This window comes from Botrytis cinerea, chromosome 3 (genome assembly GCF_000143535.2).
Source record: "Botrytis cinerea B05.10 chromosome 3, complete sequence".
NCBI classification, from domain to species: domain Eukaryota; kingdom Fungi; phylum Ascomycota; class Leotiomycetes; order Helotiales; family Sclerotiniaceae; genus Botrytis; species Botrytis cinerea.
In genome coordinates this window covers 614,528-636,457 of record NC_037312.1, presented here as the reverse complement: position 1 = coordinate 636,457, position 21,930 = coordinate 614,528, and the positions used below count along the sequence as shown (strand labels likewise).

General features: G+C 43.5%; 7 protein-coding genes across 7 annotated transcripts; 4 read left to right on the top strand and 3 right to left on the bottom strand.

The window, feature by feature from the left end:
• Positions 1-8: 8 nt before the first annotated feature.
• On the top strand, positions 9-1,206 carry BCIN_03g01900 (hypothetical protein). The gene is made up of 3 exons (XM_001559258.2): positions 9-121; positions 332-432; positions 583-1,206. The coding sequence occupies exons 1-3, from the start codon at positions 116-118 to the stop codon at positions 629-631; spliced, it is 156 nt and encodes a 51-aa protein (XP_001559308.1). The 5' UTR covers positions 9-115; the 3' UTR covers positions 632-1,206.
• Positions 1,207-3,296: 2,090 nt separating this feature from the next.
• Positions 3,297-5,302, bottom strand: Bcskp1. Its single transcript, XM_001559259.2, has 4 exons — positions 4,311-5,302; positions 4,127-4,218; positions 3,881-4,051; positions 3,297-3,821 (listed from the first exon to the last, which is right to left on the bottom strand). Exons 1-4 carry the CDS (start codon positions 4,372-4,374, stop codon positions 3,645-3,647), a joined length of 504 nt encoding a protein of 167 aa, XP_001559309.1. The 5' UTR covers positions 4,375-5,302; the 3' UTR covers positions 3,297-3,644.
• A 275-nt stretch (positions 5,303-5,577) lies between these two features.
• On the top strand, positions 5,578-8,454 carry BCIN_03g01880 (hypothetical protein). Its single transcript, XM_024691783.1, has 5 exons — positions 5,578-6,268; positions 6,399-6,784; positions 6,840-6,967; positions 7,016-8,098; positions 8,171-8,454. The coding sequence occupies exons 1-4, from the start codon at positions 6,154-6,156 to the stop codon at positions 7,974-7,976; spliced, it is 1,590 nt and encodes a 529-aa protein (XP_024547555.1). The 5' UTR covers positions 5,578-6,153; the 3' UTR covers positions 7,977-8,098; positions 8,171-8,454.
• Positions 8,455-8,463: 9 nt separating this feature from the next.
• On the top strand, positions 8,464-10,111 carry BCIN_03g01870 (hypothetical protein). Its single transcript, XM_024691782.1, has one exon. It carries the CDS (start codon positions 8,533-8,535, stop codon positions 9,949-9,951), a length of 1,419 nt encoding a protein of 472 aa, XP_024547554.1. The 5' UTR covers positions 8,464-8,532; the 3' UTR covers positions 9,952-10,111.
• A 410-nt stretch (positions 10,112-10,521) lies between these two features.
• BCIN_03g01860 (hypothetical protein) lies at positions 10,522-12,422 on the top strand. Its single transcript, XM_024691781.1, has 3 exons — positions 10,522-10,841; positions 10,927-11,946; positions 12,064-12,422. The coding sequence occupies exons 1-3, from the start codon at positions 10,676-10,678 to the stop codon at positions 12,228-12,230; spliced, it is 1,353 nt and encodes a 450-aa protein (XP_024547553.1). The 5' UTR covers positions 10,522-10,675; the 3' UTR covers positions 12,231-12,422.
• A 132-nt stretch (positions 12,423-12,554) lies between these two features.
• On the bottom strand, positions 12,555-15,503 carry BCIN_03g01850 (hypothetical protein). The gene is made up of 3 exons (XM_024691780.1): positions 14,867-15,503; positions 13,730-14,771; positions 12,555-13,654 (listed from the first exon to the last, which is right to left on the bottom strand). The coding sequence occupies exons 2-3, from the start codon at positions 14,139-14,141 to the stop codon at positions 13,170-13,172; spliced, it is 897 nt and encodes a 298-aa protein (XP_024547552.1). The 5' UTR covers positions 14,142-14,771; positions 14,867-15,503; the 3' UTR covers positions 12,555-13,169.
• A 3,350-nt stretch (positions 15,504-18,853) lies between these two features.
• BCIN_03g01840 (hypothetical protein) lies at positions 18,854-21,862 on the bottom strand. The gene is made up of 6 exons (XM_024691779.1): positions 21,465-21,862; positions 21,339-21,413; positions 20,749-21,288; positions 20,476-20,691; positions 20,142-20,425; positions 18,854-20,091 (listed from the first exon to the last, which is right to left on the bottom strand). The coding sequence occupies exons 1-6, from the start codon at positions 21,605-21,607 to the stop codon at positions 19,430-19,432; spliced, it is 1,920 nt and encodes a 639-aa protein (XP_024547551.1). The 5' UTR covers positions 21,608-21,862; the 3' UTR covers positions 18,854-19,429.
• Positions 21,863-21,930: the final 68 nt, after the last annotated feature.

Below are 21,930 nucleotides of genomic sequence, written 5' to 3'. Positions count from 1 at the left end.
GCAACCGAGAAATAAAGCCCTCGTCAGAATTTTTTGGTGTGTGAATCCATTGAACCTCTATCATCGGACTTTTGATCCAGCACGACAACGACAATATCGACGCCGACTTTTCAAGATGCCGGTACGTACTACCCTTTTCAAATGACGCATACATTCAATCGCTTGGCCTGGGAAATTGGAATGAGTTCGAAATGGTAGAAGAATCTATGGGCGCGAAATTAAAGATGGAATTCACGATCTCGAATACCAACAAGACCAACAAGACGACCTGGCCAAGGGGGAAAGAACAATTCGACATAACATATAGATGCTAATTCGATGCTTTCTACAGTCCCAAAAGTCATTCCGCACCAAGCAGAAGCTTGCGAGAGCCCAAAAGCAAAACAGACCCATCCCACAATGGATCCGTTTGAGGACTGGTAACACCATCCGGTATGTTTAATATTTGGAATGCTCTAGGGCATCAGCACAAAAACAACATTTCCACATCCTCGATTCCACTTTCGACCTCACAAAGTCGAAATGAATCATTATCGAACATCAGTAACTCCAATCGAGCTTTTGACTAATTAAATCCAATAGATACAACGCAAAGCGACGTCACTGGAGAAAGACTCGTATCGGTCTATAGATGCATCACCTTTCAACAGCAAAACATTCCATCTTCTCCTCAACCTCTACCCACGCTCATACGATTTACTCTTTTTTCCGCTTCTCGCCCGTCCACCAAACCTTACTCTACTTATCCCGAATTCGCACGATCTTAAGACACGAATTGCAACTTTTATGAGGGAGGAGCTTGGAGAAATGAAATGATAATTTTTGCTCGGTTTGGCAGGAGGGTACAACTGATGGATGTTGCTTTGGGAAAAGGGAGGCGTAACATTTCTGATTGCTAGGCCGGTTCAATGAATGGCATATATCGCGATTGAGAGAGGATCATTGTGTTTATAGCAAAGTGACTCAGTGAGGAAATGGGATGTTTTGTTGATTTCTCCATATTACATTATTGGAGGTCTGAGTGGATTTCGCTTTGTGATTGTGAGTGGGTTTGATTACTCTCATTTCGAGTCTTCGTGGTATATGGATTGAAACGTCTAGAACGGCCTCTAACAGGACTTGGTTCTTGAATCGGATACCCAATTTCGGCAATATTTTCCAGTATCTTTGATCAGTTTGCAGAGTATAATCAAATCAGTCCGATCAGCCCGCATTTACGAACTATAAGGGGACCTCCTCCTTGATCCCTTGATCCCCACATCTAAGATTTATATCTGGTTCATTTACAACTACCCTTTCACAGCACTATCCCTACCCTTCTCTTTCTCTTCCCACTCGTTCTTTGCCAATTCTCTTCTAGCATCATGATATCCATTGATATCCATTCATATATCCCCTCTATCTTCAGCTCCAAAATTTCGACTCCACTTCCATACAGACATGTACCCCGCCCTTGTACATCTATTCTAGTATCCATCTCTTTTCTTATGTCATGTTCAATTCTATCTACTCTTTTGGTCTCTATGTTGGTTTTATCCTGTTGATTGTGTCATGTGGTATGGTGCCTTGTTATATGATTGGATTGATTATGTGAAGTCACATATAGATACGTTTACATGCTGAACTAGTACATCTGACTAGTACATTTATATAAGCTTCTAGTAGGCTCATGAGTTATCATGTCTGTTTGGAGTGGAGTGAGTATCTACATGTAGGTAGTTATATGTGTGGTAATTAATATATCTACTTATTTATCTATTGAGTGAAAATGAGAATGAGAATGAGAAAGTGGAAGAAAATTGTTACTCGGTTGGTAGAGGATAGTTTGGTGGATATTGGATATGGGATATTGTATGCTGTATGTTATATGTTATACATATCACACGGCGAATAGTGAATAGTGTATAATAGAGAGAGAAAGATTGAGGTGGGGAGTGTGGGTGAGAATGTGTTGAGTTGGAGGTGTATGAGATGATGGGATTGCTCGGATAGGATATAGATAGATAGAATATGTGAATTGGAATATGTGAATTGGAATTTGGGATTTGGAATTTGGTATTTTGAATGAATGTCGGGGTTGGTGTGGGTGATATGATTGATATGCAGTGTGAGAGGATTGTGAGGGGAGGAAGGGGAGGAGAGGGAATACAAAGAAGTGGAAGCAAAGTAATCTCCAAAATATCGTAAAGAGGAGAAGAGGGAAATCAGTAGAGAATAAGAAGAGAGAGAGAGAGAGAGAGAGAGGGATAATCGATCGAGAATAAGATTACGAAACCTGTATGAACTGAGGGCTTGGGGGGAAAAGAAAAATAGAAAATAGGAGACTATGTATTCGTATCATTGAAGAGTAGAGAGAATATCAATTCTACTATAATAAAGTATTCGTATTCCCTTTCTTCACATACACACTCTTGCGTTCGCAAGAGAACATAGAATATAGAATATACCACAAATTACAAACTCTCCTTCCTACATCCTCCATCGCGCATATTTAAAAGTAAAGCGAAAAAAAGTGATTCCAAGATCAAAAACAACCAACTCATAACTCATAAGTCTTACCTAGATGGATTACAAGCGCTAGAGCGTTATTGTAAATACACATATATACAATACAATACATACATACATACATACATACACACCTCTTACAGACACATACTCCAAAACCTTCCGTGTTGTACACAAGTGATATATATGTATATATGAATATAACAATCTAACCCACATACATATACATACTCGTATATATATATCTACATATACATATACATAAACATAAACATATACACATACATATGCATAAACACATCTAACTTCATTCCCACCCAAGCCAGCCCAACTAACCAACCAACTAGCCAACCAACCAACTAAAGAATATCACATATCAGATATCAAGCTCGTAGATTCTAAACCGTAAATTACAAATTATAATCATCACAATTGGAGAATGAAAAATGATGAAGAAGAGAGGGAGAGAGAAAAGAAAGGGGGAGAGTATCCTACATAGAGATAGTGATCATGATTTGGCGAAAGAAAAAAAAAATACTAGAAACGGGAAACTGGTCTTTTTTATACAACTACCTACGTAGTAGCTAGGGTGGTCGGGGTAGTAGTGAGATGTTAATGAGAATGATGTGAATGGTAATAGTGGAAAGTGCAATTGTAATACCTACAATAATAGAAAGAACATTTACTACTTCCTGTCTAGAAAGCAACTTGCATTCAGACGCAGCTCAGACAGAAACATGATTCCAAAACTAGATTTACAAAATCACATATTCACATAACAAAAGACATGATATAATATTGAAAACCAGTGCAATTGTGCGATACCTGTTTGGTTGAGTGTAGACTATCTATGTAATATCCTCCATTGGCATCCTCTGTCTACACTTCAGTATCCTCATAAAACGCCTCCCCCCCCATGTATGTACATACACAATGTGAACCCGAAGAAAGAAAAACTAGGAAAGAGAGCCCCCACGCCATGAAAGTGTATAAACCTGGACTTTCGGTTGGTAATCAGAAACAATCAGAGAACTCCCCCCATGCTACTGAAGCTAACCCGTCATGCCACATTTATAAACAACCCCCAAATCATGACGGCATCATGCGGTAATCGATAATTTTGTCAAGATATAATCTTAACGATCCTCAGCCCACTCATTCTCACGGCGGATTTGCTCTTCCTCCTCAGGAGTGAAGTCGTTTGTGATATTAAAGGTTTTGCGAATCTCCTCAGGAGACTTGCCCTTAATCATGTTGGCGACGGTCTTGCATCCGACATCGAGAAGGGCCTTGATGTCAAGGTAATTGGCAGCCTAATGGTAAAATTGTTAGAAATGATAGAGCATCTTTTGTTCAAAGAAATGTGACTTACAAGGATGATCTCAAATAGCATCTCTTGATCGACCTGCATGAATTTTTGGTCCCATTCCTCAATATCAGTCGTCTTCTTGCGACTATCGGAATCATCGTCGGCAGTGGGCGCAGGATCGTGCTTGTGGTGGTCAGCCCACTCGATGACTTTGCGGAGAACAGCCTCATTGACCTGTGAAGAGAAAGAATTGTTAGTTTAATGTATGATAGGAATAGAGTTGAAATGATGTCAGAGGTCTAAACTCACGTTAGGGATTGGGACAGGAGTCTCGAGGACGCCATCTCCAAGATCATCCAGCATGTTCTTGATCAACATGGAGCGTTCGGCAACAGATCTCTCTATTGATGAAAGTCAGCATTCATTGTTAAATTTGGTGGGCTGCAGGTCGGGTTTGGGTTCAGGTAGTAGGATGGTAGGCGGGGTAACTTACCGACGACGACTTCGACATTGTCATTGCTGACGAGCTTGATGGTCGTGGCGGTACCTTCAGACATTTTGCAAGATTTTAATGTTGTCCGATTAAAGAAACTGGCGGTGGTGAGGTTGCAGAGTTGTGTTGTGTTGTGTTGTGTCGAGTTGTATGTTGGATGTATGTTGTTAATGAGAAGGAGGATTTGAATGGGGATTGAAGGAACCTTTATGTCAGGCCTTGTAGTCGCTTAGCCTGAAAAATCCCAGTTCACAAGTGCAGTATGATTTTAGGTATTTTAGCACGTCCTAGTGTCCTTTTTATAGTTGGTCTCCCAAAGTCAAACAAAGTCACTACTCGCCGCCAGACAGTATTAGCGTCTTGAAAGTGAATAGCAATTGCTGCATGTGAAGAATTGACACGTTTGACTGGTATAGATCGAATGGTAGGGAAAGGCACGGAAGGAACTGCAGCAGCCTTCTATACGGTGAATAGACGATCGGCTGCCTAGATCGCAATATTTGAGTCACTGATGGTCGTGTTGCAGGACCATTGAAAAAGGAATAGTTTGGAGGAATGACAGAGTTGTCTACGACGCACTACGGACAGCTACCTAACAAGCACGCACTGGCAGCCAGCCCTTGCCTCTTTTGAATTGTACAGTTTGCATTTCGCCATGGCCGTCCGGAGCAAGCAGCGTCTACGAGGGATTAGCGCCTTTGCCATCATCGGCCAAAGTAAGCGCTACCTGGTGAGAGCCTTGGGGTGTTATGTTGTGCTCTGTGCTGTTCGAGTCGGAGTCGGTGGAGCTTGGATCTAAATGTGCACTGAACTCTCGCGATATGATTGGGCGACGGACGAGGCAGAGGCAGAGTCAAAGCTGGAGTCCTGCGTCGAGAATAGAGAATAGAGTGGCCTTGCTATGGGTTCTTGTAAGTAGGTATACTCCGTACAGTGCAAATCGTATCCAAATCATAAACCGGTGCAGGTGGAGGCGGGTTTATGCCACTGCCACTGCCCCTGCCCCTTGCCCTGCCCTCCCTGCCCTCCCTGCCGGTCAAGATTCCAAATTGGCTGCACACATTTTGATGCACAGTACGAGCCGAGTGAAGGTCAATCAAAAGCCGAAGCGGAAAAGCTTGATGCTAGTCAATATATTGTACTTAGTAATATATCATCGTAGATTCATAGGAGCGGCTCCCTGACTAAGTGTCTGCCTAGCACGTGCCCAGGTACCTGTTACACATATAGAACCTACCTAGTGTGAGACCGGTCTTCGTGTAACATCGTCATTTTAAACCTCGTCTCATCGTTTGACCATTTCGCCATTTCACCACCTCACCTCACCTCACCTCACCTCACCTCGCCTCGCCTCGCCATCTCCGCATCTCGTCGTTGCCCCTTTTCCTAATTGTTGAGGATATAAATAATATCCAAGCTGGAAAAAAAAGCAGTCTGACAAAGTATCTTGCACCATCACTCCAGATTGCATTCGGAATGAAAGGAGCAACATCTTCGGTAATGAATACGATTGGTCAGCCCATTCCAAATTTCCTGCCATTCCGAGATTGCTGATCTCCGTCATACCCCAATGCCATCCTTGAAAGTGGAAAAAAATAGAAAGGCAAAGGTAACGCGAGCCTGACTTTCCAACCGTTTCCGTTTGAAAAAAAAAAGTATCAAACCACCCATATTTCTCATACTTAACAGAGTTTGGGGGGTCCTTTGCTTTTCTCTTCCCATTTCCAATGACCTCTTTCTCTGTTATTATCCTTCTATCGCGTTTGCGCATACTTCTTTAATTTAATCCTATTTTTCTTCACATTCCCATTCTTCAAACGTATGCCATAGGTAAAGAGCAAAAATGCCTTTCTTCGGGCGTGCGTACTTATTTCTCCTTCTGTTGCGAGTTTGGTTTGCCCTTTCTCCAAGTTATCTACACCCCGATGAGAACTTTCAAGGTCCAGAGGTTATAGCTGGTGAGTTTTACAATATTCCGTGGTGTAGCTTCCCCTTAGCTCCGGCAGATGTGTTCGATCGGCACATCTGTAAAGGGGGGCTCCTTGCATGAAATCCAATCTGCACAGCATCTCTGCTAACAATCGGCAGGTCAAATCTTCAGCTATCCCGTCAAGCTAACCTGGGAATTTACATCCGAAAATCCGATTCGAAGTGTCTTCCCGCTATGGCCGATCTATGGTCTGCCAATGCTCCTTCTGCGATGGCTCTGGATAGGAAATGGAAATGATGGGGAAATCCCTCCGATCGCGGTGTTCTTCGCCTTGCGACTGTTGATGTTGACTTTGAGTTTTGTGCTTGGAGATTGGGCTATTTGGGAATTGGCTGAATCCAAAAGACACTACAAAATTGCAGTCTTGCTTGTGGCATCTTCATACGTTACCTGGACATACCAAACACACACATTCTCGAACTCGATAGAAACGTTGGCAGTCGCATGGAGCCTGATTTTGATACAAAAAATCACGGCAGTTAAGGTAGGAAGACGCGGAGCATATGTCACAATCTGGAATATGATGCTAATTGTCGTAGAAGCATACTTCCGTATCATTATGCGGAATTCTTGCCTTCGTTGTGGTTTTCGGGATATTTAATCGCATCACCTTTCCCGCCTTCTTGTTCATTCCAGGTCTCCGTTTATTGCCACACTTCAAGAGAAAGTAAGATATTTCAACCCGCCTATGTTACTCTAGCTGATTTTTGAATAGGCCATTTTCGCTCGTTGCGATGATCCTCTTTGGTCTCCTTGCTACATTTATCGCAATCTCTTTGGATACGAACTTCTACGCCAAAGTTCCAGTCACTTGGTCCTATCTTTTCTCCCATCCAACAATTACTCCATTTAATAATTTAAACTATAATCTTGCACCGGAAAATCTTGCGCTTCACGGCCTACATCCATGGTATCAACATAGTCTAATAAATCTCCCACAACTATTGGGACCTGCCACAATACTTCTCTTCTTGCGACCTGTGGCTCCTCTTCGACTTTGCTCTGCTATCTCGGGTGTTGTTGTTCTTTCATTTTTCAAACACCAAGAGGCACGATTTTTGCTTCCAGCCATTCCTTTAATATTATCGTCTGTAAGATTACCTAAATCAGGAATTTCTTTGCGTATCTGGGTTGGTTTATGGATTTCCTTTAATGTTTTATTGGGTCTTTTGATGGGTGTATACCATCAGGGAGGAGTTGTCCCAACTCAAGTGTTCTTGAGCAAACAACTAGACGCCACTCATGCTTTTTGGTGGAAAACTTATAGCCCGCCAATTTGGCTACTGAACGGCAAAAACGAAGTGCTCGATACTCATGATCTCATGGGCATCAGAGGAGAGCTCATGATAGAAGAGATTAGCAAACTAGCAACTTGTCTTCCAAAATCCGGAGAAGAGCTTACAGAAGCTACCTATCTTATCGCACCCACATCCGCTACTTTCCTAGATAAATATACGGCAAATCAAACAGATCTGTACTTCGAGGAGATTTTCACATATAAACAGCATCTCAATCTGGATGATATGGATTTTGGGGATGATGGGTTCTGGAGTACGATCACGAGGGTGGTTGAGAGGAGAGGAATTGCGGCATGGAGAGTTACGATGAATTGCCCAGGAGGAACGAAGGATATGAATGAACCGGGAGTTATCTCGGAGAATAGAGAAAGTAGTTAGTTGTGGAGAGCCTATAAATGAATGTTCTTTTGTTTTTGATCTCAAAATGAGACTCTTTTGATATTTTGCGAGGCAGCTCACTTTTATCAGGGCTTATCAATATTTCAGGATTCACAGTCTCGGTAAGTACTCTATCCATTACGAATCCTCCTCAGCAGCTACAAAACTTGACTGAACTGAATCATTCAATGTAGATCAAGTGTCGAAATACACAATTTGGATAGCATGAAACAATGATCGGTGAGCCATCTATGGAAAGAGCCGTATCGAACCTTGCAAATCTCGCAAATTTGGTGAATTCGTCTTCATTTCTGTTCATTTACTTCCAAAACGACCATTGTACGGTTATGGTAGTGATTATTTCTTTGGATGCTCGCCGAGTGAATTGGAAACTGGGCCCGTACCATGCTTCCTTTTTTTTTATCCATTTATTAATACTTTCTACATCCCACGATATTAATATTCCAATCCTTTTGCAACAAATTTTGAGATCATTTTGGCAAATTCTACCTTGAAATCTTCAAGATAACTTCGAATAATCAAGCAACGTTTCAGGATGCCACTTCTCGCTCTTGCCAACGAACTTCTCAATGCGATCATCGAATTATCTGACTTTAGCGATGCACGCGAGCTCTGCAAGACTTGCCATCTGCTGAATAAACTTGCTACGCCTCATTTGTATTCTGCAGTTACCTTCGATGAAAAGAGTGAAGTCAATTCTCCAGAAGGTCCTTGCCCCTACTTCTTCCTTCGCACTATAGTCAATCGCCCTGATCTTGCGAGATTTACAAAGACCTTCAAATGTGTATGGTTACTACGTGCAGATCTCGAAAAGATCCGGAGAACATTCCATCGCAATCTAGGTGATACCAATCCCGCTCCCGACTTATGGGATCTCGTTTTAACCAAGGTCAATGAGGCCAGCGCTAGCAAAAAGCAAGCTAAACTCTGGCACACAGCTATCATGGGGTTGAGGTATAGCAGGGCACCGGGCAGTGACGGTGTCTTCGCATTCATTGCCTGTCTTCTCCCCAATCTGAAGGAGATTCATATGTCCGAGGGAACATTTAATCGTGGTGGAAATGCAGGTAGCATTGACCCTACTGCAAAGTTCTTCGCCCCTCTGTTTGCACGCGCAGTAGCACTTCAGATAAAGCAGAGAGCATCTGAACATGAAATCTCGCCATACTCTATGTCCAATGTAACCTCCATGTCAATAAAGAACATTTCGCACGAAGATGTACCGCTTTCAAAGATCGTACATCGTCTTGAATTGTCATCAATTAGAAAGTTTGTCGTTCAAGATGCCAATGACTTTTTCCCGGCAACCTCTTTCAGCATTCCCGAAACATTTACTTCCCGAGTCGAGGACCTGCGATTTGAACGTAGTGTGTTGCACGCTGAAAATTTTAGAAAACTCCTGAGCGCCTGTTCATCACTTCGCAGGTTTTCGTTTGGGCACCACAGCATCAAGGTTCTGTTTCATCCCATTGAGATGATTGAAGGCTTGATGGCCAGTAAGGAGACACTCGAATTCATTGAAGCTAGAGTGTCAAAAGAATACATAAACTACTATTTGCTTGACATTGTGTTCGTCAGTCGACCCTGTTCATTTGCAAACTTTACAAAGTTAAAGGAGATAGTCGTGAGCGCTGGGCTTATTCTTTATGATCGGATTGGAGGAATACCTTCAAAAAATACTAAAACTGATCACATAGGAGCCTTTTTACAACGCATCCCTCGGAGTCTCCAAAAGCTCACATTGAAAGACTGCTACCTTTATAATCACAAAGCATCTGCAGCAGTCATGGCATTGGTCAGAGAGAAGGAAATATATGCTCCAGATCTCAAGTACATCAGCTTGAGTTGGAGAGATTGTTATCCTGAACAGAAATGTTCGAGGATGGATGATTTGATCGAGGAATGTAAGGTAGGAGGGATTGAATTAGCATTACATTTTAGTCCTTGCACATAGAATTAAGTAACTGATAGAGCGCCAGAGAGCTACAAAAGGGGTATCCGTCTTTCTCGAAATATAAAGCCAATTTGATCATGGCATCAGTAGAGATAGATGGAAGTTTAGCTTATAGAGTCTCCATCACTTTTGAACAAATACGAAAGACTCTTCACTACTAGAGTGGCCCCAAGGTCTTCATGTATGTAAATAAATACAAATGAATTGATTGTGAAAACTTCTGCAATCAAATTCTCATGCATTGTTTCATTTGTGTTTGTGCTATGAGCCTCCCGTCACTGAAACATCGTTTGGCCGTCCTTTCGCGACCGCTACCTTGACAGGAAGCTAGATGACTGAATCATCCTTAGCCTTTTACTTTTATTCAAGAGCATCCGCTTCTGCCAAAAGTGGCTTCTATTATCTTTGTAGACGTTTTGCTCTTGACAAGAATTTCAACATTTAATATCACAACAGAGAATCTTTGTTCCTGAACCATTTCACGTGAGTCTACTCGTAGACCAACGATTACATCAATCAATCCTTCCTTGACTTACCCTTGAAAGCCTCGGCTCATGCGGTAATACACCCGCCTCCACCCCGCATTACGCTAATTCCCCATACTCCTTAACACTTTCATGCCCTTTCCAATTATTCGATATAGCCTCCCCATATTCATGTAATTTCGCAGCGGCAGCATTTGGGATTTCCACATCACGCAGTATTGAGATCTGTTCCCCAGAAAATGTCTTCCTCAGTCCCAATTCCCTTCTCTGAGCCTCCTTGGCTCATGGGTCTCCCCTCTCCATATTACAATGCGTCGCATCGGAAATGGCAAAAAACGTGTCGAGCGCTCGTGGATGAATTGCTGGGTGATGCGGGAGATTGGGAAAAAGAGGGTGATGTACCAGGTACATACTTCTTCTCAATCTAATCCCCAATCATACATCTCCAACATAAATCTCCACCCAACAAAACTAGTACTAACACGTCCAGTTGATCTCTACCAAAAGTTCGTCAGCGCCAACTTTCTAATCCCCAATCTTCCCTCTCCCCTCCCTGTAAAATGGCTCAAGGAACTCGGGATCACTCACCTCCCCGGCGATCTCCCCGTCGAAGAATTCGACTACATGCACACCCTGATCTTCACAGATGAAATGCATCGATCTGGATCCCTCGGCCCCTCCGGCGCCATAACCACCGGTTTCGCCTTCGGAGTCCCCCCAATCCTAAAATTCGGATCCCAAGCCCTACAAGCCCGTTTCCTACCCGATCTGCTCACCGGCAAAAAAAGAATCTGCATTGCGATTACCGAGCCCGGCGCCGGAAGCGACGTCAGCGCCATCGAAACGACAGCGCGCAAGAGCGATGATGGATCGGAATGGATTGTTGACGGCTCCAAGAAATGGATCACGAACGGTCTCTGGTCTGATTATGCTACCATGGCTGTTCGCACGGGCGGGGCGGGCCCAGCAGGTCTGTCGCTTTTGATTGTGCCGTTACTACAGCATCCGGGGGTGACGATGCGCAGGATAAAAGTAGGCGGACAGACGGCTGCGGGAACGACATTTATCGAGTTAGATAATGTGAGGGTGCCGCGCGAGAATCTCATCGGAACCGAAGGGTCGGGTATGAAATACATCATGCAGAATTTCAACCACGAGCGCCTGAGCATCTCCATCTCCGTAAACCGGATCGCGCGCACGGCGCTCAGTCAAGCATTCGAATACGTGATGAAGCGCAAGGCGTTTGGAAAACCGGTCATGGATCAGCCGGTCGTGCGAAATCGATTGGCGCGCTGCGGAGCCGAGCTCGAGAGCCACTGGGCGTGGATCGAAGGGTTTACGTGGATGATGACGCGGTTGGGAGAGGAGGATGCGAATCGTGAGTTGGGGGGCTTGACGGCGTTGGCGAAGGCAAAGGCGGGCATGGTGTTGGAGAGTTGTGCGTCGACGGCGGTGTTGCTTTTTGGCGGGAATGGATATACGAAGAGTGGGATGGGGGAGGTGGTTGAACGTTTGTTATTCCTGTTTTTTTTTTTCTTGTTCTGTTTTTCTTGATTACTTCCTATCCATTTTGCTTTTCATCCCCCTCCCCCCCCTCCTCCCAAAACTAACACCACCATCCTCCCAGGAATCTTCCGCGAAATCCCCGGCGCCCGCATCCCTGGTGGCAGTGAAGATGTCATGCTCGATCTTTCCATCCGACAACTAGTCAAGAATTACCAAGCGAAGATGAAGATGAAGAACGAGCTGGAAGAAACTGGCTTGGAAAGACCGAGGGGGGGTTCGAAATTATGAGTTAGTTGAGGGAGGGGTAAATGATAGATGAGGAGTGGGGAGAGAGAGCAGGGAGGAGGAGGAGGAGATTGGTTTGGTTTGATTTGACTGGTGGGAATGAATGAATGAATGAATGAATGAATGAATCGATTCACATTGTAATTTAGATACCTAAGTAGAAAATATTCTATATGTATGAGTTCGAACGCTGTATTATTCCATCAAGAATTCAAGGATTCAAGGATGATATATGATATGATATGATATACTACATATCCACACACAGAAATCTGAAAAAGCTAGATAGATAGGTAGGTATTCAACTCATACTTCTATCCTTCCTCTCTCTCCCATTCTCACATAGCAATTCACGCAGATCAAACATATATTCACCAGCTAGCTCATCGCTTATTTCAAAATCATCATCGTCATTATATTAACAACTTCATTCCCAACCCCATACCTCAACTCAACTTCACGATCTATCTATCTCATTAGCAAACCCACGCTCTCACTCAAATGACCATGCCAATGCCAATGCCCGTCGCGTCATTCGTGGGTATATAATTATTCAAACAATCCAATAAACAACCAATCGTACATGTGATTCTTCTTCCCCGTTGTCAAAAATATCATACTCATCACCGTCATTATCATACATATATGCGCGCAGAGTCTTTGCAGTAGCTTAATCAAACAACGAAGCTAGACGTCGATTCTTTTTTCTCCTGGTTATGTGTTTTGTGTTTCTTCTTGTTCTTTGAATTGGATTGGATTGGGTTGGGATGTTTGGCTCATTTCGAATCTGTGAGAGCTGGATCTCATACTTGGTAAAATTTCGAATCGGGGGTATCTTTCGTGACGTGATTGATCTTTGTGTAAAGAGCGAAAAAGCAAAATCTCATGGGTAGTGGCAGCACGGTCCAAAGAGCCACTCTCTCGTCATCGGTCCGAAATGTCTCAAATTGGGTTATGCATCGGCGGTAATGTATCCCCATGTAATCTCGGCGTTCTTTCCAAATCCCCTCCCCTCCCCCTCAAAGTACCCTCGTCACTTCCACTCGCACCCACCGTACTAGTTCCCGCGCTCGTGCCTGTCCCCAGTCCCCTCTTCATCATCTTCCCCAGAATACTCACTAATTCTGCCGCATCCTCAAACATATCATCGTCCATTCCCTCATCCGCATTGTAGACTTCATTGATTGTCTTCCGGGCCAGTTCTCTCGACCGATTGGCTTCATCCAAACAATCGTATATAAATGCTGTGTATTCGACTTTTACAGAGAGACGCAGGGGGTGAGAACCCCATAGTTGGCGATCAGCAAGGATGGATGCGTCTTCGAAGCATTGGGTTGCGAAGGGGCGATAATCAAGGGCGGGGATGAGAAAACTTCCCGTGATATCTGGTGGAAGAGAAAGACCGGGTGGTCCGCCGACGGGTCCGCCTTCGAGAGCATGTGTTAGTTGAATGCTGGATGGACGATGTGGGTCAAGTGGTGGGGTATTGCCGATCCCTTTACCTTTTTCTTTATAACGTGGAGAAGTCAGACCAGGTGGTGTAGAGATCTTGGGAGTTCTCAGAGTGATCGCAGGAGTATTGTGGAAGAGAACGTAGAGATGATAATAACTAGCCCTCAACTTATAAACAAGGACTTTTAACTCTCCAAAACCTGCCACGAGAGGTAGGACGTATTGTTCTACAATCTTCAAACCTTCTTTCGCGTACCAAATAATTCGAGTGTATAGCTCGACGGACTTTGTATCACGGGTTGTGTCGAGGCGTCTGAGTTTTCGCGCTTTCACGACCATTTTTGAGAGCATGGTGAGGTTTCCCAGAATCTGAAATAAGTTTTGAGCGAGCAGTGGATGATCCAATTGAATATTTTTGGCAAATTGGCCGAGGAACTTTGTGTCGACCTCTGAGGATGCCATTGTGATGATTGGTGGTTGTGGGATTGCTTGGACGTTGGTGTGAAAATTTGTACAAAAGATTAAGAGGCAAAAGCAGAGGCTCTTGAGGAAGAAGGCTCGCGGTAGAATCAATTGCTGGATTGTGAGTCGGCTCGATATAGTATTGGTTGTGGGATGACAGAGAGCGCGTCGTGGTGAAAAAAATAAAGGCAGTATGTATAAAGTAGCAATTAAACAGCACCAATGACGGGATCTTCTGGGGGACTCGTATGTAGAGAATCAGTCCAGCAAAGAATTCGACGACGAGATCCTTCAAATCCTCTCTTCTCAATCGCCGTCCTCCCAGTCCTACCTTCACAATGTTGTAGTCGACTCCAATATTCGAGTGCGCCCAAATGCTTTGATCGTGTGTGGACAAAGCGCAAAATAAAATTGGAATATCGTGGAGAATTGAAGAAGCGTGTGAAGAAGATGAAGTCGCCCAGCCGAGTGAATCAATCAAAGACTGAGGATCGAAAGGACGGAAGAATCCAATTGAATTATTTCTCTCGTCTCTACTTCTCGAGAGCACAATTTTAAATATAATTAGTATATTTCCCAACGTCGAATGAATCAATCAACGACGATGTCCACATTACACACAAAAGTATACTACAACTCGTCAGAACAAAACATGCTCAGCCAAACAAAACCCCCCCAGATCCGTGGGAGTAAGATCAATTCAGACGATTGACCCATTCACTGACCAGATATAATACAATTAAGCTCTCACTGATGTGAAGCAATGATGGCCCGGTAGCCAATTGCAAGTGTGCTTGACCTTCCTAGTAGTAGGCTCAACACACGAAGGAATCACCGAGAACCCTTTAATCCGTCAAGAGAGAGATTCGAATAAGTACAAAACATTTCGACTCCCTTTTCGACGGGCGCAATTGCACCTGAAACAAAATATCTTTGTACACGAGAGAGAGAGAGGCGGTGACCGATGGACGTCTCTCAGATGTGTTTTGCACAGATGGTATTGGGAAGAGGAGGGGGGTTGAGGAGAAATGTTGCAAGGGAGCTTCGTGTGTTTATGTGGGAGAACAACGGCAAAAAGGAAGAAGGAGAAAAAGACGTTTCTGTGTACTCGAACGGAACCGATGGATCAAAAGAGAGGGAAGTGCGGTTCCCAATTGAAACGAGCGTATACAAGAAAATCAGATCCAAGTTCCTAAAACAACATTCTAAGAAATTGGAATTCTTGCGAGATCTAGAAAGTTGGAAGAGATGCAGAAAACGCAAGCGTGGAAAGATCAAGAAAGAGTTTTTGACGATGATGGAAACCACCTCTTCTTCTCTTTTCGAACGGAAACGTACAAAGGAAGTACCATGCACTACCCCGACACACTTAGACACTTGGAATTATCGCTCCCCCGTCGTGCAGCAATGTAGTTGGAGGGTTTAATGCACAAGCTACGATCTTTTAGCTGCGGAACGCCTGTGCTTGCATATTTTGGCGTTGGATGGAGCGACCTGCAAAGATACGTGGCAGCACAGAGAGAGTGGGAAGTGGGAAGGCAGAAGGGAGGAAGGAGCGTGGAAGATTAGAGGGAAATGGAACGGAGAAGACTGCTGTCTGGGTAAGAAAGAAGCTCAAGAGTTCCCGTTTGATGCGATGTACACGACAGACGGGTAGAATAATTTTGGGATGCCATTTTGGTATTGGGGCGTTGATTATGTGTATGATGTGTATGATGGATTAATGTATGAATGGATTAATTCGTTTGGCCATGTAAGATAATTATGGTTATGATTATGCTCTAAGTGTGTGTATATGTGCGTATATGTGCGTATATGTGTGTATATGTAGTGGGGTAAACTCGGTTATGAAAGGATGAGTTGGTAGTTGTGTATAACAACAGTTCTCGAATCACCACTAGAAAAGCTGCTGAGATGCTGTATATCCTCACAATTGATAAAACGATTCCAAGAAAGTATCTACAGTTGATAATGAACCCATCAATCATTTCTGCGAGCTCTCTACCTTGTGTTACCTACCATGTAGATGTCTATCGCAAATCTCTATCAATAGCCGTCTAGCTTCCACATTCCAAGATAGAAAGAGAATAGAACCCAGGTACTGTGGAAGATTCTTTTTTTGGAGATTCAGTTCCTTGCAGGTGAACCCATGGAGATAAATCAGTACACGATGACAAGCTACAAGCTACAAGCTAATGACAAGCCATACTCGATCCGTCCAAATATCCATCGTAATTCCACACCAAACCAACCAACCGATCTCGTAGCTTCCAGGTGGCCATAAATAGTACAGGTGAAGCTTGCTCTTTCACCATTTGGATATTAATCGTTGGGATGGAAATTCTCCGACTGGCTTCATTCCTTGATGCATATGCAACTGATAGATACAAGTTTAGCTAAACATAAGATGAGGCTAAAGTCTCTCCCCTCCCTCTTCACCGCTCTTACTGGACAGCATTTACGCATTACGCATTTACATTTATCACGATTCCCTACGATGTATGTCCCTACCGGTAGTATACAAACCATCGCTCTAGGCACTGTACTCGTAAGAACAGACCTCGAAAACAAACGTCAATTGTCCAATCAAACCCCAGCATAAAAGTCACAAAAACAGTTATGAATAAATAAGCATCGATCTTTTATACTACACCCAATTGTTCCATTTTTGCATTTCATTCATTATATTTCACAACTTCATTATTTCGTTTGTGGTGCCAGCACATTCATTTCCTCACGCACGAACACGATTCACAATTCGGTCGATGAAATATGCAGCCACCCTTTGATCAAATCAGAGAAAACACTTCATTCTGCGCCCTCTTCGCTCAACAACCATTGAGAAAGGGAAGAAGCGGTGTAGATCCACGGTTCAGAGAGGAAATTACGCGAGTTTCAGGTTTGTGCAAGGTTCCGAATGAGGTTCTAGATGCTTGCTTGCTGCTTACTTTCGGTCTTCCTTTGGTATGTTCATTGTGAGAGGGTTTGGGGTGAAGGAAACTTGCATGAAATTACTTCGCTACTCCTTTCTTTGACTCCTTTTTCTTGGACGAGGAGAGAGCATCTTCGTGCTGATTGATTGATTGATTGATTGGAATTCTTTGATATGTGGAGCTTGTCTACTTCAATAAAGCTATACTCTCCAGTAAAGCAGGTTCATTACTCCGTTTGCTTTATCTACTTTCTGCAGCTCTCATCTCCAAACCTCCAGAGAGAAATCGAGCCAAACAAAGTATCTAGACAAAATGATCCGATTGACTTATTCCTTTTCCTCATCGGCAAGTAGCCGTCCCTTCGTCCTCGAATGGCACGCAACCTATAGTGAGAGAGAGGCTCCGCAGCCCCCAATCTTTCTTGTTCCTGTTTTATAAAATATACATGTTCGTGCAACCCGCCGATCAAAATCTGCTTCCGGCCCAAAACACACTTGCATACATATATCCATCCATCCATCCATCCATACATACATACATACAGAACTGCAAGTAGCAAATTTTTCTTCCGGCAAAGGCACGGCAAATGAGAGTTCTTGAAACAGCAGGCAAGGCTTTCACATATGATATGATATCTCGGTTTTGGAATGATATGATATGTACGACATGATCGACAACCTTTGGGAAGTACAGATAATCATGGGATGGTATTTAACGCGAGAGCATGCTTTCAAAGACAGTTTGATGGAAGCTCAAGCTGGCTACGAGCAGATGAGCACACCAGAAGTTCTGGATATACTGTTACTACTACTGTACTCCCTGTGATTCCTGCCCCTCGGGAACGTCACCCAACTATACGCACGTATTTCCTATCAGATGCTTACTATATCTCAAACTCGGCTAGAGATTGAATTGTAAGAGAAGATTAGTTTTCGCGCTTTATCTACCACATCACATCATCAATTTATCTCTCGACTCAAAATGTGCTACTAGTAAGCCCTTCTCCCCCCTCCCCCCTCCCCAATCCAACCCAAACTAACCCGCCAACCCTACCCTTAGCTACCAATACCACTACACCTGCACACACACCCTCCAAGTACTCGGCAAACTCTGTCCCCTCGCCGTCTACACCCAAACCGCCTGTGCAAAAACCACCATCTGGCATGTGATCTGGGTGCGGGGCAATTGTCAAGAATGTTTTCTCGAGGTGAAATTCGGGGGGTGTGGGGGGTAATTGTGGTTGGGGGGGAGGGAGGAAGAGGAAGAGGAAGAGGAAGAGGAAGAGGAAGAGGAAGAGGAAGAGGAAGAGGAAGAGGAAGAGGAAGAGGAAGAGGAAGAGGAAGAGGAAGAGGAAGAGGGGGACATGGAATCGGAAAGAAAAGACGAGACAAAATGACATGACATGAAACCAGGGCAGGAGCACGGAGTTCGTAATTAAAATCATGTGATGGTATTCACATTGCATGTATGTATGATACAATCAAAGTAAAAAGTCAAAAGTCAACCCCCCCCCTCCCCCAAATCTCCATCCACTAACAGGGCAAACTAAACTACCCTTTCGTTTTCTCCTTCCCATACTTTAAATTAAAGTGAGAAAACAAAAACCCGCGATTGGATTTGCATCAGAACGAGTCCGGGCCGGGCCGGGAGGGGAGGGGGGAGCGTAAAGTGTAAAGTGCAAAAAGGGATGCTGAAATTCATTTTCTTTGATGATATGAGAAGGTATCAATCAACCCACCCATGTAACACTCATGTAAATCTTGAAAGTTCACTTCCTCATCATTGATATTTTGCATCTACATATAATAAGTAAGGGGTTACCAATCAAAAAAAAAATATATATATATATATATATATCATCTACCTCCTAATAACTCAACCCCCGCCTCCCAAAACATAACATCATTTTACTCATTACATTGCTCGTTACCATACATTTGGAATCCATCCACCCACCACAGAGTTTTCATGTGTTAAAAATTGCGCAAAAAAAAAAGGTTGAGAGTTGGCAGTATCTGCTTATCGATGCCATGCCTACTATTCTTCAATCCCAAAATCATTCAACGCCAAATACTAATTCTCCAACGCTATCAATATTCCCAGTCTGACATACATATAAATATACACATACATATACAAGCCATGCTCTATAGTAGTCCAACGCCAAAATGCCGGCTCCATCACAAAAAAAAAAAAAAAAAAAAAAAATCAATCAACCCTGAAAGATTGTGCGTCAATAATTCAAAGAGAAAGTTGGCCTCTTTCTCCTCCCAGCGCGAGAAACTCCTTGCATCAAGCCAACCTAATTGCGAAACCCAACATCTACTTTACATCTCTGTAGCAAAAATAACCATATCACCCCGACCTTACATTGCTCTGAGAAGCCATAAATGCTATCCAATCACCCATAATATCAGATGGCGAAGATTCGCCTGTGTTGAAACCCGCCATCGAAGTGAGCAGATCGCCACAAAGTCCTTGAATCGATGGTATGATCTGTGTAAATGAGAGATTCATAACTTGATCGGAATCCGAAGCTCCAGAAACAACTCGCGTATGCCACTTTTTTACTTCTTGACATAGGAGCTTCATATTCCAAATACTGTTTCGTTGAGCTTGACCATCATTATATACAAGGAGATTGCCGAGTTTTTCATCCAAAGAATCAAGGTAGAAGCGGAGGTTTGCGGCTTGGCGAACTTGGCCGTCGTCGAGGGAGGGAGAATCGCAACTTTCGGTGAATTTTCCAAGGACAAGGAGGGCGTAGAATATTTCTATGTAGTTTGGTGCGGTAAGACGACAGAACTCGCGGGTTGTGAGAGATAACACCATATCAAGATAATCCTTTGCAGCTTGCAGACAGCGAATCAACATTTCTGTTCTTGAGGAAGAATGGTACCAGGAGGTTCGGCTTGGTGACGTAGTCGCCATGAATTGATGTGAGTCCGATGCAACGACGTTAAGACTTATCTCCGCAACATATATACGGAGATGTGCATACGATATTCTTAGTATGGCTACATATGTTAATACAATCCAAATCCAAAATATAAGACAAACTACTCACAATTGCTCCAAGCTTCGGCGGGAAAGTATCTTTGGATATCCTGAAATTGTTGAGACAAAGTTCTATTGAACATCTCAATTCGTACAGAATCCAGATTAGCAAGCCCTCCATGATTGGAATAATCAAAGGCGTCGTTGACCTCTTCGCCAAGTCGATGAATTCTGGCGAAAAACGGCAACAGTCTATCTGTCTCGGTTACGCTGACCTCCGATAATACTTGGCAACATTGTTCGATATAGTCGTGATACTTCAGACTATTGGCCTTCCTCAGAATGCGACAAATTCTACAGTAATATTAGTTACCGTCTAGTCCACATGAAGATTGGAGACTTACGATGATGTAAGACAGAAACATCCAACAAGAGTCCTTTTTTCCTCTATCTGAGCTGAGGTGAAGTTTTTTGGGCATTCAAAGCCAAGGGTGTTTGAATAGCTCGATTGTACCTCGCCAAGCTTTGGTCTGTGAAGTCCAAGATCAATCACCATAGTATTTGCCATTTGGGTAAGCTGGAATAGATTTTCTTTCTCCGGGTTATAGTGATAGTGATACCTAGACTGGTTAGACCAAACCGCTTTTGTAATTATGTAAAGAGGTGTGGTATCTTACCAAGCGAGATACAATAGTATTCCTTGTAGCAAGTCGATACTCTTCTCTCCGTGCATGATTGTACGGCTAGCTATTGTTTCGCGTAGCTCAGTTTCAAGAAGATGTTGCACGGGGAGATTGCTTTGGCTTGTATTCGCAAGGATTGCAAGCAAAAGAATAGGTCGTTCATGCCTCAAGCTTTCTAGAGAACTTCGCGGAGGAAGAAGCACAAACGGAAAGGCTGAAGCTCTACTAGCAAACTCTTTTAGTGCATCTTCAGCCTCTTTAGTACTGACTATGCCCTTCGAAATAACATCATGCAAGCCACCATAGCCAACATCTGAAGTTGTAGGCAACGTCGTTTGTTGGAATGGTCTGGGAGTCGTGTTCTCCAATGGTAGTAACGGAAAAGAAAGCTCAAACATTTCTGATAGATCCAACGGCATATTTTCCGGGGGAGATACGGGTGCTGAGCTAGAATTAGGCTGAGGCTCTGCTTGAGATTTGGCTGCCAAAAGATTCAAAATCCCATCAAGCTTTTGTTCCATCTCTGCAACACGCCTGGTCATTGGTCAGTGTTGAAGTTTCCAATGAACAGGATAAAAACTTGCACTCTAGAAGATCTCATCTTCTTCGGCCGAGGTTTTGTTTCCAAGAACACACATTTCTTCTTACTTTTCAGACACCTACAGGTATGTCAATAAGTTTCAGATCCCCTTGATGTTCAGGTGACTGACTTTGCGCATCGAGTAGGATCATCTTCACTTGGTAAACATCTGCCTTTGGATGTCCTGCATGCTTCACATGAGCGCCTTAATTTAGTAGGAACTGGTGTGTCTCTATCAGCACTAGCGGAAGGCTCGGAACCCCGCAGGTTCATGTTGGTCTTCAACTACACAAAAGATTGAATGAAAAAATTATAGAAAGTGTCGTGAGCAGCGGAACATCTGCTCATGCCGTTTTCAATGAGATTGATGCCACAGTTGAGAAGAAAATCCATGTCAGGATGAGCATGTATCTTTGACCGTTCGAGGTTGACGAGTGTCGGAATGAGACAAGATCCGTGATTCCGGACGCTAGCCGTATGAGGAAACGCTGGGGAATGATATGTCAGCGATTGCCGGGAAACATCCCCTTGGAAGGTTTTAGTTGTATCGACGATTACTCATCATTCTAGAATCATTCAAGGCCATGAACTCTTGA

Bases quoted from the DNA above. Each gene is read 5' to 3' on its own strand.
- BCIN_03g01900 (XM_001559258.2), top strand. The intron at 433-582 runs GTATGTTTAATA...TAAATCCAATAG, and splicing joins AGGACTGGTAACACCATCCG to ATACAACGCAAAGCGACGTC.
- Bcskp1 (XM_001559259.2), bottom strand. From the start codon at position 4,374: ATGTCTGAAGGTACCGCCACGACCATCAAGCTCGTCAGCAATGACAAT. The intron at 4,219-4,310 runs GTAAGTTACCCC...TTTCATCAATAG, and splicing joins CAATGTCGAAGTCGTCGTCG to AGAGATCTGTTGCCGAACGC. The intron at 4,052-4,126 runs GTGAGTTTAGAC...TTCTCTTCACAG, and splicing joins CTCCTGTCCCAATCCCTAAC to GTCAATGAGGCTGTTCTCCG.
- BCIN_03g01880 (XM_024691783.1), top strand. From the start codon at position 6,154: ATGCCTTTCTTCGGGCGTGCGTACTTATTTCTCCTTCTGTTGCGAGTT. The intron at 6,269-6,398 runs GTGAGTTTTACA...AACAATCGGCAG, and splicing joins AGGTCCAGAGGTTATAGCTG to GTCAAATCTTCAGCTATCCC. The intron at 6,968-7,015 runs GTAAGATATTTC...ATTTTTGAATAG, and splicing joins TTGCCACACTTCAAGAGAAA to GCCATTTTCGCTCGTTGCGA.
- BCIN_03g01870 (XM_024691782.1), top strand. From the start codon at position 8,533: ATGCCACTTCTCGCTCTTGCCAACGAACTTCTCAATGCGATCATCGAA.
- BCIN_03g01860 (XM_024691781.1), top strand. From the start codon at position 10,676: ATGTCTTCCTCAGTCCCAATTCCCTTCTCTGAGCCTCCTTGGCTCATG. The intron at 10,842-10,926 runs GTACATACTTCT...TAACACGTCCAG, and splicing joins AAAAGAGGGTGATGTACCAG to TTGATCTCTACCAAAAGTTC. The intron at 11,947-12,063 runs GTTTGTTATTCC...CCATCCTCCCAG, and splicing joins GATGGGGGAGGTGGTTGAAC to GAATCTTCCGCGAAATCCCC.
- BCIN_03g01850 (XM_024691780.1), bottom strand. From the start codon at position 14,141: ATGGCATCCTCAGAGGTCGACACAAAGTTCCTCGGCCAATTTGCCAAA. The intron at 13,655-13,729 runs GTAAAGGGATCG...ATGCTCTCGAAG, and splicing joins TCCACGTTATAAAGAAAAAG to GCGGACCCGTCGGCGGACCA.
- BCIN_03g01840 (XM_024691779.1), bottom strand. From the start codon at position 21,607: ATGAACCTGCGGGGTTCCGAGCCTTCCGCTAGTGCTGATAGAGACACA. The intron at 20,692-20,748 runs GTAAGATACCAC...TAACCAGTCTAG, and splicing joins ATACTATTGTATCTCGCTTG to GTATCACTATCACTATAACC. The intron at 20,426-20,475 runs GTAAGTCTCCAA...ATATTACTGTAG, and splicing joins TGTTTCTGTCTTACATCATC to AATTTGTCGCATTCTGAGGA.